This window comes from Protopterus annectens, chromosome 7.part1 (genome assembly GCF_019279795.1).
Source record: "Protopterus annectens isolate FY-2018-M chromosome 7.part1, PAN1.0, whole genome shotgun sequence".
Taxonomy (NCBI): Eukaryota; Metazoa; Chordata; order Ceratodontiformes; family Protopteridae; genus Protopterus; species Protopterus annectens.
The window spans coordinates 390,865,643-390,883,564 of record NC_056740.1 but is presented as its reverse complement, the minus strand read 5'-3'; the positions used below and the strand labels follow the sequence as shown (position 1 = coordinate 390,883,564).

The window sequence follows — 17,922 nt, the reverse complement described above, 5'->3', positions numbered from 1 at the left end:
GGCTATCTGCCCTAGGGCATTTATAAGCCTAGCCAGAATATGTTTGGCTTTCGCCACCCATTTTAAATTTATTTTGCTATGCCCTTTTTCGAGGTTAGTATACTGTGCCTCTATCTAACAGTGACACAGAAGTGATACCCGGGGTAAACCTACGATCTCCCATCCACTCATCAAGATTCCTCTTGAAGAGAGTCAGAGGGACTCTGCCTAACCTGGACTGGGATTTTATTCCAGAGAGAAGGGAGCCTCTTAACATCTACATTTATGGTAAGCGTACACAACTGTACTTTTGATCCCATAGAAACGTAATACTTGTGGTATTGCCATGTTTTCTTTTCCAGCAGTCCTGCCGTACGTGATTCTGAATTATTGCATCCATCTTGCAAATGCATATTAATGTACACACTGGACAGTCTGTTGATGACAGCTCATTTACATGTAAGGACATCTTGGGCTCAGCACTGGCACTGTTTTCACCATGGCCTCTCCTGCAGAGGAGTAAGACCAAGAGCAGTTAATGAGCATTATTCTGTGGTGCTGGATATGATTATCTGATGATCTTTTTCTGATTTTGAAAAAGTACTTCCATGGATGAGCACAATGAGGCAGTTGTGCCTTGTGGGTTTGACCTGGTTAACAAATAAGCTGTAAAATCCATGCTGCTGTGAAATTTCTAAATGACAGAAAATACACTTTCCTCCCAAATATATTTACTAGTTGCTTTTTAGAAAAGTCTTATTCTTTACCTTCTGGCTTTTTATTTATTTATTTATTTTTTGTACTCATTTCTTTTGAGTTGCTATTTCCTTTCTAGCCATATTTTTTTTTCCTTCTGCTCCTTTTTTGTAAGTGCCATACATAAACTGCATGAATCTTGCTCTGTCTTAAAATTCAATGATTGTGTACGTTTTAATTGTGATCTTGGTTTGCTGTGTAGATATTTTAGTTAAGTATCACCGTTCGGCTAAAAAAAAAAAAAAAAAAAAGTTGAATATGCTTTTCCTTTTACCTGTGACTTTTTAACAGAATTGTCACGACAAAAGGGAGTAAAACGGCATTCACATGCAATGTTTTGTTAAGACTTTATGACAAAGCAATGGAGAAATAAGTACATTTAAAAAGGAGTAATAAATTGGTTAAATGATTCAGTGTGCAGTCACAAAAAGCAGTTTCAGAATATGAGTACACTGTGCTATTGCCTGCTTCTTATGTGGCTAGTCATGTGGCCCTAAACCTCTCAACATACCTTGTGCAGTATTGATAACTCCTCAGTATGTGTTTTGTGGTGCCTTACTCACTACAGCAGCTGTTTTTCTTTTCCTGGATCTTTTAACTGTGTACCTTCCCCCGCTTGCAGAATAGATCTGTTGTATGAGAGATTTACCTTTAACCTAGTTCTTTTAAGTTACTTTGAACAGTAGTGACAAAAAGTTAAGCATGCTCTTCTAAATGCAAATTACTTAAAATATTGTAGCAGACTCCAACATTTGCAATTAATCCTTTTTGAGTAATATGTCTAATGGATCATGAAATGTTGAGTCAGTAAATGTCTTGTGCCATAAACTGTATTGATTCAGGCTGGAGGCTTTCTCAGAGACTACCCCCTCTGATGACAGGGCGTGTTGCATTTCACAGCAAGCACTGCCAGCTGACCCAGTGCTTGATTACATCAGCTGTATCAGCTGGCTGCTTTGTATACAGACACACACACACACACACAGCCACTAGAAAGCTAGAGGAAGTTGAGAGGAACTGAGACAGAATAAAGTGATTCCATTCACATGGGGAAAAGAGGTAAATGCCAACTTCTGCTTTAACTGTGTACTTATTCATTGCTTCAGTGTTTAGTGTGTTGTCCGATTGATTCTTCAGATTAGATATGGGAAAGGACTGAAAAGTAAGATGGAAGTTGTCATACAGTTGTGCGAATGCAGTAGCATAAGCATGCATGTTTGTGTTACAGCTGTTTTGTAAAATGTTGGGAATTGATGCAATTCAGTGAATTTTAGGTACAAATATCTACACTTAAAGGAAATGGTTGTGTGGATTCATATGATATTAATATGACCTGCTCAAAAGACCTTATTACTGGCTTGCAATGAAGACAAGGACATGCAGCATTGCCACATTTCTTCCTTTTATATAGTTTTCTGCTGTCTTTATGCGGTATATGTGTTTTAAGTGGCATTTTACATGCGTGGTTTTTAGCTTAAGTTTGGTTTATAGTTTAACTTAAATTTAAGGTCCATAGACTTTAACTAATTGCATGCATTTCAAGCAGCGGGTTTAAAGTTTACCAGATACTCGAATTCCAGATTTTCTTCTGAAACTGTTACTCAAAGGAATTTGCACTTTTGATGAAAAGTTGGCTAGAATCTGAGTGAGTGTAGTGTAGGGAGGTTGCTTTTGTATTGTATTAAAATTGGAGGAGTGCTTCATTATGCAGTGTTAGTGTAATTTAGATGTAGCATTCATAGGTTCATAGATTAGTACTAAGCTAACTGCCCTTGCGAGCCATTTTAAGCTTAGCCAATTATCCCTTGTGAGACTCAAACCCTGCACCTTCTGTTTGTAAGGCAAACACCTTAACCATTAGGCTAGAATCTGAGTGAGTGTAGTGTAGGGAGGTTACTTTTGTATTGTATAAAAATTGGAGGAGTGCTTCATTATGCAGTGTTAGTGTAATTTAGATGTAGCATTCATAGGTTCATAGATTAGTACTAAGCTAACTGCCCTTGCGAGCCATTTTAAGCTTAGCCAATTATCCCTTGTGAGACTCAAACCCTGCACCTTCTGTTTGTAAGGCAAACACCTTAACCATTAGGCCACCCTCATAATGTTTTTAAGCGGGGTTGATTCAATGCTGCAGCTTGCTACTAAAGGGTTAACTTACTTTATTTTTGCTTGGTGTTTTTGTGTCTGGTCTTTTACAATCGAACATTCTTGGGTAGCCCTAACAAAACTGCTATGTGATTGCTTGCCATTAAAGACCTGTAACTCCTAGTACTTAATCTCTCTTCAGTGCAGCAGATCCAAATGTGGTCTTGTAGGGCTGTCATTCACTGTGATGTTGCTTGTTGCAGGAATGCCATCTGTTGGTGGCTGAGTAGAACTGCCCCCTCTTTGTTCCACATGTCATTTGTAAATTTTAAATAGCTGAGATTTTCTCAGGATTTGTTTGATATTTTTTTAAGTCGCTTGATGTAAAATGAGAGCATCTATATATTTATATAAGCACAGCACATCTATACATTTTGTGTAATGCATGTACCTTATATTTTACTTTAAATTACTGACAAATAGCAGAGTGGATTTTTTTGTGCATTCAGCACAAAATGTAAACTAAGTTGATGCCTGTAATTTCGGCCTGTCCTCATTCCCATCCTCGCCAGTATTAGGTCTGAGACTGGATGTTCTATTTTCATGACCTTCAGGACAAAGGCAAGCAGGACTTGTCTGGGCATCTAAAACTTTCCAGCCTACTCAGATCATCCCCTTGTGTACCCATAACATTGAACAACTAAGGAAGAGTTTCCAGACTGACCTTGTAAGATGCATTTGGGGCTGAAGTTACCCTAAGCTGCCATTTCTGTTTGTGTATATTGAGTGTATTTTAGTGCCTTTCTTGGAGGTATGTATATAAATTCCTTTTCTATTCTTGTGGTTGGTGCAAACTCAGAATCTTCTGTCTTTAGAGTCAGTATTTTGAGAGTTGTTCATCATATTTATCACTGCTGTAGTAGCCTTGGCTGTATTGGTTATATCCTTCCAAGGATATAACAGCCAACTAGATTCCAAAGCTTCAGGACACCTTTCACTTGCCCAAACTGTTAGCACAAGCTGAGCAGACTGCAAAGAAGATTTGGGCAGCAAGCCCTCCAGAGCTTGTCTGCCATTGATGAGAGTGCTCCTCTGTGGGCTTTAGAGGATTGATGGTTGGCTTGTGCTGTTCCTTTGCCGGCCAGATAAGTTCCCTTTAGAGAAAAATCTTCCACATTAAAATTTGTTGTTTTAATGTGCTTTCCTGTTGAGATAAGTTATTTTTAAGCTAGGACCTTGTGTTGGACTGTCTTGAGATTTGACTGTACTTTTCCTGTCAGTTCAAAAGTTTGTTTAAACTAGTTGAAAAACACTTTTTTCTGTGGAGAAATTGTTTGATTTGATGATGTCGTCATATTTCCTCCTCACGATAGGGTCTTTGATCAGACCATCGGATCCTGCTGTGCCACGTACTACAGACTTTAATCCGACTCTCAAGCTCCTCCCTCCTACCCACAATACCCCGTATCCACTCAAGTACCTCAGATCTTGTTTGCCGCTTCAGTGAATCGGACGTGGGTCACATTCTCTCAAGCTTGGGATATATTTGTTCCTAATCCTTGTAGTTTTCTTCAACCTTTAATCGACTTTTGCAAGTCCTCCCTACTTTCTCTTTGTGTGTGTGCATCTCTTTCCTATAATAAATAAATAAATAAAAAAAGAAAGTAGGTTAGTTCTCTTTACGTTAAAGTTAGCATTTAGAGTTAGGAGTTTTACATTTTAAAGCAGTTGGAAGTTGATGCTTACTGTTCTTAGTGATGGTTGATTTTGGCAGGTTATTCTGTTGGGCATGGAGGACAAACTTCTTGTGGGTATAAAATTCCCAACCAGGATGCCCATAAGGAGTGCATGTACTGCCTGGATGCCGACTGTCTAAAATCGGAGTGCAAGATCTGTGCCATTTTCAACCCAGAGGCGTTAGCAGACCATCGGAATAAGCTTATTCTTGGGGCCTTCTGCTCTGGAGGCTCAGACCCCCTTCTGTGGTTTCCTCCTGTCCTGCGAGAGCGAAAGAGTCAAAAAAAGAGGTCCATTCCAGTTTCTCCGAGGGACTCTCGTGAAGTGAAGAAGCACAAGAAATCTTTGGATCTGACACTGGAGCCACAAAAATTACCCCCCCGTGTCGGATCCTGCAGTCTCTACGGATCCAAGGGATGTTACCAGTGTATCTCCAACTCCTTCATTGGCTCCCACATTGGATCCTGTACCTCCTGGATCCAAGGACTTTGAGGTCTCCTACAATCTCCTCCAAGTCCAAGCGTACTCGCCCCCCCCCGTTGGCTTCATCAAAGTCATCTAGAAGCTGGTCCGAAGCAAATATAGACAGGATGATGAGATTCCTGAAGGCCCAGATCTAGATAGAGGTAGTCTCGGCTCTGTCCTCTGTCATATCCATGAGCTACCCAGGCCATACCATCAGGACTCCTCCTAAGACCCGACCCTCTGCTTCGGAGTCTCAGGATTTGGGACTACTGTGTGCGTTGGACTTCTCACAGAGGAAGCTTCCTTCCTCGGCGTCGAGGATGCCCTTGACTAGCCTGTTCCGGCCTTATCGGAGCAGAGTGAGTCTCAGGGCTGTGGCATTAGTGCTGGGTCCAGGGGACTGAGCTCGGTCCTGTCCTTTTTCAGAGGCAGCCCTTCCTTTAGGCACTTTGGCATTAGACGACTCTAGTCCAGTCCCTTCTTGACGTTGTGGACCCGGAGTGAATCCTGACTTTTTCTTCTCTGTTGTTTTGACTCCAGGGGAGATAGAGAGGGCTTTTTAGATGGTAGAGAGGATTTTCTCTCTCAAGTTGGCTTTAAAATGGCACATGTCCCCCATCTGCCCCTGCACCCTTATCGGATCCAGGCTTTAATGTTATTCGTGTTTCAATGCTGCAGTCATCACATTTGGGTTATCTGCCTGCAGGTAGCCCTCAGTCGGCCTGAATACCAGAGTCTTGGGATTTCTGCGTCGGATGCTGTTGCTTCTTCCATGACGTCAGGGCGTCATGGGTATAAAACATGCAGCCGACGGAATTACATCAGCCGTTCTTGCCGTGCAGTGTCCAGAGCAGAAGCAGTTTGCAAGTGCCGGTCGGTCGCCTCCTGAAATTTTCGTTTTTCGAGTTTCAGACCTGAAGATCTGTGGTGGTGCAGCGGTAGCATTGTTGCCTCACAGCAGAGGTTCTCCCATTCGATTTTCTGCTGGAGTGCGGGGAGTGCCTTCTCTGTGGAGTCTGCATGTCCTCCCTGTGGTTGGGTGGGCGTTCGAAAGACATGCGTAAATGGGTGTGCCTTCGTTGAAGGTTGGACCTCGAGCTGGCACCTCTGCGTTCGTGAAAATCTACTGCCAATCATTAGTGGACCGGAGTTCCGCTGTGGCGACCCCTAACCGGGAAAAGACGAAAGACAAACTGCAACAACGAGTTTCAGACCTGAAGTCTTCTAAGTAAGTACCCTGTTGGGGATCCTTTTTTCTTGCTCTAACCGATGTCAGAAAAAATTAATTGTCTTGCCTGTGGAAAGCAAATGCCTCAGATTTTTATGGTTACTTCGCCATCTGTTTAGAACCAGACCACGATGTTCCTCGCTGTCTGTTTTGTGCCTTGTTCAATGCCCGAACTATTTGTCGTCAGGCTATTTTTCGCGCTAAATTCTTTCACTCTCGTTCTCCATATTCCAAAATGGCTTCGATAAGCCATCCGACGACTGATCTTCCGAAAAAACATAAGGATAAAGACAGAGACAGACCGCATATGCCGGTACTCAGTGAGGCGTCTTCGCAGCCCCTGATACCCACTTCTACAGATTCGCAGGCCTCTGCTGAGACCCTTTCGGAGTCCAGTATGCCACGAGTTGCTTCTTCGACTATGGAACCTGCGGATGTCTCTACCTTGGCTGGGTCCGGAGCCGCTGTGCAGGCACCAGCTTCTTAGTGTGTATTCCAACCTTATGGTGTTCGTAGTAACCCGACATCTTCGTTTTTGACTAAAATTACTGAGTTTCTCGGGCCCAGAGTTTGCACTTCACCTAGAAAACCAACCAAAGCGCATGCTCAAGCTCCCCTGCCACGGAAACAAATGCTTAGAATGGTTGAAGACCTAATAACTTTAATTGGGGGAAGCCAGCCTTCCCCCTCTGAGACAAAAGATTGATTTTCCTTCTGATTCTACAGACCATGAGGCTGATGACTCTGATCCCTCTGATTACCAGGACATTCCCTTATCTACCTATGAGAATTCAGATGCAGAGGATTCCATCCCCTCTGCCTCCCCTCCAGAGGACTTTTCCTTTGGTGAAACCTTGCAATACCTTAAGAGAGCATTTCCACTGTGAATGCCAGGGCTACCCACAGTCCAAAAAGAGACCCAGAGAATTTTTAGCCTTGCCTCAGCACAGGCCTCTAGCTATACCCCCTGTTCTGGAGATTGTAGATGATGTCTTCTTGGAATCTAGCCTTACCATTTCCCAGGGACCTAAAAGCATTAAGGCTACAATAGCCAAAAGCCCTACCCCTTTGGACAGGGACTCTAGGGCTTTAGATAGATAGGGTAAGAAGATATACACCTCTGGCAATTTAAAGCCCTGATGGCAAGATTAGCAGTTTCATATGTTGAAGTATCAGCAACATGTTATGGAGCTAATTAAACAAAAAAAAATGATGTTGATTCCTGATTGTGCAGAACATAAAGATTTACAAGAGTTAATGCATTCTGCTAGCCAAGTTGGAAAACATACTTTGGAATGTGGTTTTGATGCCTTAGAAGCATCTTGCAGTGCTGCTATCACTGGGCCTGTTCTTAGAAGGCATGCTTGGCTTAAGGAACATATCTTACCAGACTATGTCAAAGCAAAATTACTTTAGGCACCACTAAATCAAGAATGCCTGTTTGGCAATAAAGCAGAAGTCGTCCTCAAAAAGATGGAGGAAAAAGCAAAATCTATGCAAGCTGTTAAGTATTTCCTACAGGTACAGCCACCTAGATTCAGTAGGCATTGGCCTTCAGAAAACTGGTCCTTTCCAGTCCCTCCCAGATCTTCAGTCCTAACCCAGGTCAGCATACCACCATGATTACAGTCTCAGAGTATAGACAGATCTAAGCAATGGAGTGCTCCCACTTCTAAAACAGCGAGTAGTAAGCCAACATCCTATGGTAAAATCTCACAATGACTTATCCTTACTTCTTCCAAGCCTTGCCCAAGTACTTGCACCCTTAAGAGGAAAACTTGCCCTACATGCAAAAAACTGGGGGTACATCACCCAGGACAGTTGTGTCTTGAACATTGTATCCCAGGGATACAGATTCTACTTCCACTCACTGCCAGACCCCCCCCCCCCCAAACCAGTGGGTAGAGGCCCAAAAGCAAGTACTTTCTCTTCTCCGTATCAAGGCTATTCAACCTGTCTCGTGGTAGAGGCCCAAAAGCAAGTACTTTCTCTTCTCCGTATCAAGGCTATTCAACCTGTCTCAGCAGAGCATAGGGGACAAGGTTTTTACTCCAGGCTGTTTCTGGTCCCTAGGAAAGAAAACGCTTGATGCCCTATCCTGGATCCGTCTATTCTCAATACCTTCCTGGTGGTTCCAAAGTTCAAGATGCTTATTCTCCAACAGCTGTGTCCTATGCTAGCCAAGGACTCCTGGCTAGCCACCCTAGACTTAACAGAAGCTTATCTGCACATCTCCATAAAGGAATCGTGCAGGAAATACCTACGCTTCAGAGCAGGCTCTATGCATTATCTATTTTCTGCACTTCCCTTTGGCTTATCTACTGCACTCATGGTATTCACAAAATGCCTACCTCTAGCCATTGCATATTGCAGGCAGAGAAAAATTCAAATTTGCACATACTTGCACGATTCCCTGATTCAGGCAGACAGTCAGGAATTGCTACTTCAGCACCTGACATTTGTAAACAGATTTCTAACTTCACTGGGGTACACCATCAACGAAAAGAAATCACATCAGGTACCCAGCCAACAGATTGTATTCCTGGGACCAAGCTTGAACACAACTTCCCAGATGGCATTCCTCATTCCAGAAAAAACAAATGTATTTGACAAACTTCTTCAATCTACTGGCCACCAAAACCCAGCTATCTGCAAGAAAAATATCGCAAACCCTAGGGTTCATGGCCTCTTGCATTCTGCTACTTTCATATGCAAGACTGCAGATGAGGAAACTTCAGTGGTACTCAAAAAGTCTCTGGTGTCCACTTTCTCAGGACCTGGAAACAATGATTCCTATCATTCCTTGCCTAAGGGCAGAGTTTCTTTGGTGGGCAGAGGGCTGGTACCACAACAAAGGACTCCCTTTTTACTCTACCTCCTGTCGCCCAAACCCTAACGGACGCATCAGACTGTGCATGGGGGTCTCACATGGCAGGGCAAGGTATTCAAGGCAAATGGAGCCCAAAAAGCAAATGCACATGAATATCAATCAAAAGGAACTGTTAGCTGTACAGAATGGTCTGACAGCCTTCAAATGCTTTATTCTTCTAGGGCAACTATTGATAAAGACAGACAACCCTACAGTTATGTGGTACATAAACAAGCAGGGTGGAACCCATTCCTACCCACTCTGCAGGTTAGCCATGGCTCTGTGGGACACAGACTTGAGCAACCAAGTGCACCTACAAGCTCAGTTCCTGCCAAGCAAACTAAATTCACTGGCAGACGACTTAAGCAGAAATCTAATGGACCCGCACAAGTGGAAACTGGAACCCAAATCATTCAAGCTGCTGATCCAAAGGTGGGGGGGGGAACCAGAGGGGATCTCTTTGCTTCCCCTCAGAACTTTCAGTTGAGCAAATATTGCACCAGAACTTCCCACAGCCAAGCATGGAAAGTGGATGCTCTGTTGTTTCCATGGGAAAACCTCTCAATCTATGCCTTTCCCTCTCTGCCCCTCCTCTCAAAGGTTCTACTAAAGGTCAAACAGGACAAGCCAAGGACAATCCTGATTGCACCAGACTGGCCATGCCAGCACTGGTACCCACCTTTGCGCAGTCTGACAGTACTGCCACCTTGGCACCTGCCTCAGATCCCCTCCCTGCTGTCCCAGCAGGAGGGCCAGATTTTGCGTCCTCAGTTACAAACCCTGAACCTAGCAGCCTGGTTCATCCCCTGAACCCTCAGTAAACATGTGCTGGATGTCTTCCTGGAGGCAAAAAGAGCTACTACTAGAAAATCCTATTCAGTAAAGTGGAAAAGATACTGTTCTTGGAGCCAGTCTCAAGGAATGGACACAAATGTGCCCAGCTTACCTCATATACTAGATTACTTAACAGATGTGTTCCACAAAGGCCTGTCCTTCTCTTCAATTAAGATTCATGCCTTAGCCATCTCAGCTCATTATAATACTGAGCCCACCCCTCTTCTCTCATTCCTCTGGTCAAACAGTTCTTGAGAGGAGCCAGATATTTAAGACCCCCCCCTCCCCAGGAGAGCTCCCACTCCAGCTGGGACCTTAACTTTGTATTGGAAAAAACTCACACTTCCACCCTTTGAACCTGCTGCTTCAGCAGAGTTAAAATTCCTCTCCTGGAAGACAGCTGTACTCCTTGCCATCACTTCAGCAAGAAGAGTGTCGTAATTGCAGGCCCTTATGGCCGTGGAACCCTTCATTATCTTCCATGCGGACAAGGTTCCCTCAGGACTAACCCATCTTTTATGCCAAAGGTGGTATCTAGTGTGGCTTTAAACCAATCCATTCATTTGCCACCCTTTTTCCCTAATCCTCAGAATACAGGGGAAAGGATCCTGCACTCCCTGGATGTGCACAGGCAGCTTAGGTTCTATCTGGACAGGACTAAACCATTCTGAAAATCTGACCAGCTGCTAGTCAATTTTGCTACAGGGGCAGACGGCAAACCATTTCTACATGGATAGCACACTGCATCCATTTCTGCTTCAAACATCATGGGAAACCTGCCCCACAGGCTATCAGAACACATTCCACTAGCTCTAAGTCAACCTATGAGCTGTTAGATAAGGAATTTCCAAAACCTTCACCTATTCCTCCTGTTTTGTCAGCTCTGGAGAGGTGTCACTGCCTGCAATTTTCCCAGTTGTCAGCCTGCTGCTGCTAAAATGGCAGCTAGACTGTATCAAGTTCTTCATTTTTTAAGCTTCTGTATAGTCTTCCCAAACCTGGCCTAGCAGCTATAGCTTCAGTTAATCCTACTGCTGCTGAACATGTGGTTAATTCCAATCCTACTTTTTCTGACAAGGATGGCAAGATTAATAAGTACATAAAAGTGTATGCTCCTGTAACTTTGATTTTCAGAATTTTGAATTCATGCTGACTAATTGTGAAAGTAGAAGGAATGCTTTGTCTGCTTGTGAGAAAAAAAATTGCTTTAAATTTAGTTTCTTCCATTTTACAAGTCACAACTTATTGTTTACAGTGTGTGTATAACTCTGATAATTTTTCCAGAGCTATGGCCAGTGGTACTGTTTAGAGGAAGTCTGCCCGTGTTCTTGCTATCTTCCAGGTGATGTGAAAAAATTGGATTTTAAATTTTCCTTTAGATAGAGATTGATCTGATGATGAGAATTTTCATTCCATCCTCGACTAATGGGGTCGGATCCGATCATCAACACAAGTGGAACATTATAAGTACATAACTTCTTTTTTTTTGGTTCTCTGCTGCAGAGGTGATCAAAAAGTGTGATGAAAGGGTAAGTTGATACAGGGACTCTTAGATTTTTCAGCCCTCCTTTTCCAATTTTTTTTAAGGAATTCTCTAACCTCTCTTCCAATTTTGGCAAGAAACAAAGTGGTCTCAGCAAAATGTTGATAAATGGATGTTTAAGAAAATGGCAAGGGGATTCCAAAAAGAATACAAGAATCCTCCAAAACCAAGGACAGTCCAAGTCAGAATCACCATTTAAGGTACCCTTTTCCCCACTCCTATCCTGACGGTCCATTTTTCCTTCTAGAAAGTCTGACTCTCCACTTCTCTTTTTGGCACCAGATAGTTTCAGACAGATGGGTTCTGAAGATCATTTATCAAGGCACAGATGGCAGTGGGAGGAAATTCCTGCTTTCTAATGAGTGATCCCTCATACACCAAACCAGAATTTTCTATCCCCCTTCCCCAATCCTTCAACATAGGTTTTTCTCAGGGAGTGATCAAGCAGTTCCTCCTTCAGTCTGGGAAAGGTTTTTATTCAAGGATCTTTTTGGTGTCAAGGAATGAAAATGCTTGCAGACCGGTTCTGGATCTTATTTTTTTTAAAGTACTTTGTGGTAATGCCCAAATCTGAAGTGCTATCACATCACAACCTGTTACCCCTTTTTTGTCACATAAATTTCCCGAAGTAAATATTAAGGAAAACAAGTAAAAGTGGTACACCAAGCTCTCCTGGCTGGGCTGTTTGGTGGATGTGCTGTAGAATATCCCGTCATGAAAACTTGAGGATCGCAAAAGTCACGTTCAAGAGCCTTCCTGTTTACCTTAGTTGAGAAGAAAACCAGCTAGCCAAATTAATCATTCAAAGAATTTCAGGCAGTAGACAGTTCATTTTTTTCTTCTATCTAAGACTGAAATGTCTACTGCCTGAAATTCTTTGAATGATTAATTTCCACTAGCTGGTTTTCTTCTTGACCTGGGGCCAACAGGAAGGATCTTGAGCGTGACTGGCCACCGCAGATGCAACAGGTAACCGCTGGACTTTTGTTTTTTCACATACGTTTCCTGGTAACACTAGATTTAAGATTCTCATCACATCCCTATTCCTCCAGACTTTAGACATTTCTTAAGATTTGCTGTCTGGATCAGATTACCAGATCCCCCTGTCTTACCTTTTGTGGACTGTCCACTGAGCTAGGGGTGTTTACAAAGTGTCTTAACTTGCAGACCTGCTGTTGTCTTTTCTGTCCATTCCTCAATGGATGTATCAGTGTTCCAATGTTGATCCAGCTACGGTTACTTCCAAGCTTTGGATCCAGTGCTTAAACTCCTTCCCCTACCCATAATCCCTGTGAGAAGAGCAAGCTACCTCAGAACTCATTTGCTGCCTGAAGAGTTTGAACAGATCTTGGTGTGCAGGAGAATTTGGATTGAATAATTATAACCTTTTTTAGGTATGTAAACCTATATCTCTCTGTTTTCATCTTTTATTTATTATCCTTCCCCCTTGTTTTTCATGGTTTACTATTATTTTCCTGATCGCACTTTGTACGATTCACAGTAATGCGACTCTACCGATTTGGTAATATCAAAAACAAGAATGAATGCAATACAGCATTCACTGTTGTGACTTTCTACATTTTGATGCAGATCGCACTGTAGTGGGGATTGGTAAATGTACCCTTTCCCTCACTATAGAGCGATCCCAGAGTTTGTATATCTAAGTAGCAGGGGGTGTGGGGAGTGCAGGGGGGGGGGCTTGCAAAAACGTGTTATTGCTGACTGGAAGTGTAGTATTTTCGGTAAAGTCGACATTTCTGAGATGTTGACTTTACAGAAAGTACTTCCTTCTACATTTTTTTGGTTCGTTGTTCTGATTTCCAATATTTTTTGGAAATCTGAACGCTCGCAGAATGTTGGTTTGGGGAAACGATGGTAAACCATTTTTCCCCACTCTTCCACTTGGGGTTATCCAGTAGTAACAGAACATTTTCCTACTTTGCTATTACTTTTCTTTTGTAGTATCTTTCTATATTAATATTAACAGTTGTATACAAAAAAATAAATAGCAAGTCTTTTCACTCATATTCTTTCTTCCTTTATAGTCTTCATTGTGTTCAGGATGTCAATAAGTCGTCCGGCTTTAAGAAGCGTATTGCTTGTTCTCGCAGTCTACCAAACTCAGATGTGCATGATAAATGCATTTATTGCTTGGACCCTTCTCATTTAGAGGTGGCATGTTCGATTTATAAAGCCTTTGGACAAAAAAACATAGTTGAGTAGAGGAATAAACTTTTTTTTTTTTTTTTAAAGGATCTCCTACAGCCTACCCCAGGAGAAGGGCCCTCATCAGGTTTGGGGAAGTCGGCGGCTGCTGCTTCTCCTTCATCCTCCAAGAAGGTAGACAGGAGCAAAGAGAACAGGAGATGACAAGAAAGACAAATCTAAAACTTCAAAGAGATCGCCAGATCTGACATCATTGTCTGCTCCGACTCATCCAGCAAAGATCTCTCAGCTTTCTGAGCCAGCACTATTTTCAGATGCGATAGTTATCAGATCTGTAATGCCACCTAGTTTTTCAGTGGAGTTTAACCACAGATTTTAGTTTCCTATTTTACAAGATAAACCTGAATATCTATACAGGCCTCCATCTGTTTCTTCCTTGAGATCAGCTAGGTCCCCTTAGAAGCCTCACTGAAGCTGAGGTGGACAGATGATGAGGCACTTCCTTCAGACCCAGATCCAGTTGGATGTACTCCTGTACCAATCAGTGTTGGATCTGGAAGGAATTTCTCTTCCCCTCTGTATTCAATAGCTTCTTCTGTTCCGTCTCTTCAGATTGTAGCCCTTGGATCCGACCCTGGCCCCAGGGTAGGTATGCATCAGAGCTGTGGTTACATTCATCCTCGACCCCCGAGAAGTTCTCTGAATAAGTTGACTCTGGCACAGTCTGAGCTGTCTGAGTCTTGGAGCCAGGCTGCTGGTGCTGACTTCAACAGGATGGGTTTGAATCCAAGATCTTCAGATCCTTTCCTTCCTTTAGAAGCATTGACTGTTGATACTTTGGGTCCAGTGTCAGCCTTGGATCCCAGTCAAATGACTTCCAGGGTCAAGCCATCTTCAGGAGCTTTGGCTCCTGTACTGTGGTTCCCTGGATCCTCTTGTGCTTGGCATTCAAGTTTTTTAAGAAAGTACTCTGAGCCTAGAAATAGATCTGCCTTAGAGCCAGATCCAGCTCATCCAAAGAGGATTTCCTAGGGTCCAAAGCCTGCTGTCTGATTCCCGGTAGGACAGTAAGTTTCTGAAAGCTGTTAGCCTGTTCTTTCTAGAGACTACATCTGTTTGTGTCCTGTCCTGAACTTTTCACAGCAGAGGTTCTTTCATCAGAAACAGAAGTGTAAGAGGAGACACTTAGTTTCCCCCAGGAATCCCCTACTATGACACTGATTTTGATGATGGTAAAGTTCCCCTAGATGCCCTCTTGAGTACATCTCTTTCGGAGAGATTTTCAACTCCTTAAGCAGAAAGGGGGCTGATCTTTCCAAGATCCTTATCTAGAGGTATCCATATTCCTTGAATTTCGGTTCTGGCCCACTTGCTTCTTGGGTGGTCCCCCCATCGACAAGATGATAGATTTGATCTTGTCCATGCATGGAAAGAACCAGACACAGCTGAACCTATCCCCAAGAAGCCAGATAAATTTTTGGAAGCACCTAAAGATAAACCATATTGGAACAAGGGTCCCACAGTAGATTCTTTAGTGGCACCGACCCCTATGAAGCAGCTTGTGGAAGAGAGCTCTTCTGTCCATCCACCTAACATGGAGTCATTTGTGTCGGACAGATTCGGGAAGTGTGTCTATGCCTCATATACGTTTTCAGTGAGAGCACTGAATTACCTGGCACATGTGACTTGCTTTCATAGAGATTTGAGAAAAAAAGCCAAATCTGTCTGAGAGACTTTGTCTGCAGATCAAAGGATAGCTTTTAATAGTTTGGTACCCTCTGATCACTTTCCAGTGCCTCTATTTGTCTTATTTCTAATACTACAAAGGGAGTGTCTAGAGCAGCCAGTACAAGCATTTTCATCAGAAGGCACGCCCGGATGCAGCTTTGGAGTTTTGCACAGTATTACAAAATGTCCTCCTTCAATGCCCCTTTTGGTGGATCAACTTTGATTGGTCCCAAAGTCAAATAACTATCTCCAGAAGCAAAAAGGACAGCAAATCCCTTTTTGCTGTAGGGAACAAATTCTGTACTTCTCAAAGGACTTTCTAGAAGGCAGAAGGGGAGGTAAGACCATTTGTTTTTGAAATCCTAGGGTTTTTCATCTGACACTTCTGGAGAAAGAGCTCTCAGAGGTAAACTGGAACTCTCATAATGGATGTCGCCCAAGAGGCAGAGGTGACCCACAGAAGCAAGTCTTCAGTTTTTCCTCGGGGAAGCCTTTTCAGCACTTGTTTGCCCAACTGTTGTACACTTGAGGCACACTGGGGGCACTTAAACCAACAACCTGGACATTCATCATTTAAGACAAATGGGTGCAGAGGATTGTAACTAGACGTTAATGCCATACCTTTTCACACATGCACACACCCCCACACACAAAATTCAGAAAACAATTGTGAATGTTCCACCCTCAGAAAGAAAAGTAGTTGCTTCAGAAGTAAAGATGATTCTTAGAAATAGTCATCCAAGAGGTCTCTCCAAACCAGAGAGGGTCCAGAATTTACTCAAGATTCTTTTTAGTGCCAAAGAAAACCAGGACTTAAGGTCAATTTTGTACTTAAGTTTATTAAACAAGTTTGTAAAACAAACAAAATTCCGAATGGTCACAGTTTAGTCCATTCTTCCCTTGGTGAGGAAAGACTGGATGCGCTTGGTCTTCACAATGCATACTACCACACAAAGATGGACAAGGAACTCCAGGAAGTGTCTTCACCTCTGGTTGAGAGCTAGTCCTTTCCAATTCAAAGCATTGCCCTTTGGACTCGCTACAGATTCCTGGATGTTCACCAAGTGCATTGCAGTAATGACGGCTCATCTACAACTTGAGGGTTCCTGAGTATTCCCATATCTGGATGACTGGCGCATTACCACCCCTAACAGGAATCTACTAATTCAAGCTGGAGACACCTTACTCCAGCCCTGCACAAACTTTGGAATCGCAGTGAATTTTAAAAAGGTCCAGATTAGTCATTTCAATCTCTGGAATTCATTGGAACAACTTTGGACATAAGAACTCTGAGAGCCTCTTTGGTCTAGTAGTAGGACTTCTGCCTTTGAGCAGTGGGTATGCAAGTTTGAAACTGTCTGTCCCAAACTTTTTACCTATGAACCTATATTGGATGGAAAATAGGAAATTCACCCTGGGGATGACCTCTGTGGCTCTGCTCGACAGTGGCACAGGAAAATAATTTTCTTGGGTAGCAAAAGCCAGGGTACCTTTTGGCTGGGCTTGTATAGGCCCCAGGGCAGATAGCCTAGTACCTTCCTATGGTAGTGAAGCTTCCCCCTTCAAGAATTACATCTGATGTTCATCGTGTTTCACTGTTGCAGTCATCACAATTGGGTTATCCTGCTGGCAGGCTACCCGCAGTCGGCCTGAGTTCCGAAGTCTAGGTCCGGCGTCGTTTGCTGTCGCCTCTTCCCTGACGTCAGTGTGCCAGGGGTATATAAGATGCAGCCGATGCCATTTTCTCCAGTCTTTCTTGCTGCGCGGTGCCCGAAGCAAAAGCAGTTCATAAGTGCCGGTCGGCAGACCCCGGATCTGAAATTCGAATTTGAAAACTTCAGAAGTCTTCATTAAAGCCAAGTACCCCGTTGGGGAAACTTTTTTCTTGCTCCAGACCGATGTCAGAAAAAGTTAACTGTATTTCTTGTGGGAAGCAAATACCTCATAAGGATTTTCATTCTTCGTGTATTCCTTGCTTAGGCCCTGACCATAACGTTGCTAGTTGTCGGTTTTGTGCTAGATTTAACCAATGAACTATTAAGCGTCGGTACGATTTTGCATTTCATTACTTTGGCAGAAGATTTAATTACATAATGCCGTCGGATCAGCTGACTACAGGAGTTTACAAAAAAACGAAAAGAAAAGGACAGGCATCCAAGATCCAAAACAGACGACGAGGCTTCTTCTAGGCCTGTCGCCGGTTCTCAGTGAGGTGCATTCGCAGCCCCTGCCCATTACCTGAGAGCCACAGGCCGCTTCCGACTCCCACGTAGAGCCAACTGGGCCTCTGGAAACTCAAGGTATTGGACACTCGGAAACTATTCCCTCAGATGGGTCTGGAGCCGCTGAGCAGGCATCGGCTTCTGAGGGTGTTTTCAGGCCTACAGTTATATGTGAAACCTACTTCAGCTACAAAGACTAAAGCAGCTCTAAAGACAAAGAAACAAGTAGAGCATTCACCTGCACAGGCCTCCATGTCTAAAAACACAGATGCTTAAAATGGTCGAAGACCTTATTACTATGATCAGGGGT

General features: G+C 43.2%; 1 protein-coding gene across 1 annotated transcript in view; it reads left to right on the top strand.

The window, feature by feature from the left end:
* The first annotated feature begins 1,761 nt into the window (after nucleotides 1–1,761).
* Nucleotides 1,762–17,922, top strand: part of FAM214A (family with sequence similarity 214 member A) — a 1,637,733-nt gene continuing 1,621,572 nt past the window's right edge. Inside the window, exon 1 of the mRNA XM_044078844.1 lies at nucleotides 1,762–1,794. Coding sequence (XP_043934779.1) covers nucleotides 1,782–1,794 — 13 coding nt within the window. The 5' untranslated portion in view covers nucleotides 1,762–1,781. The remainder of the gene's footprint in view (nucleotides 1,795–17,922) is intronic.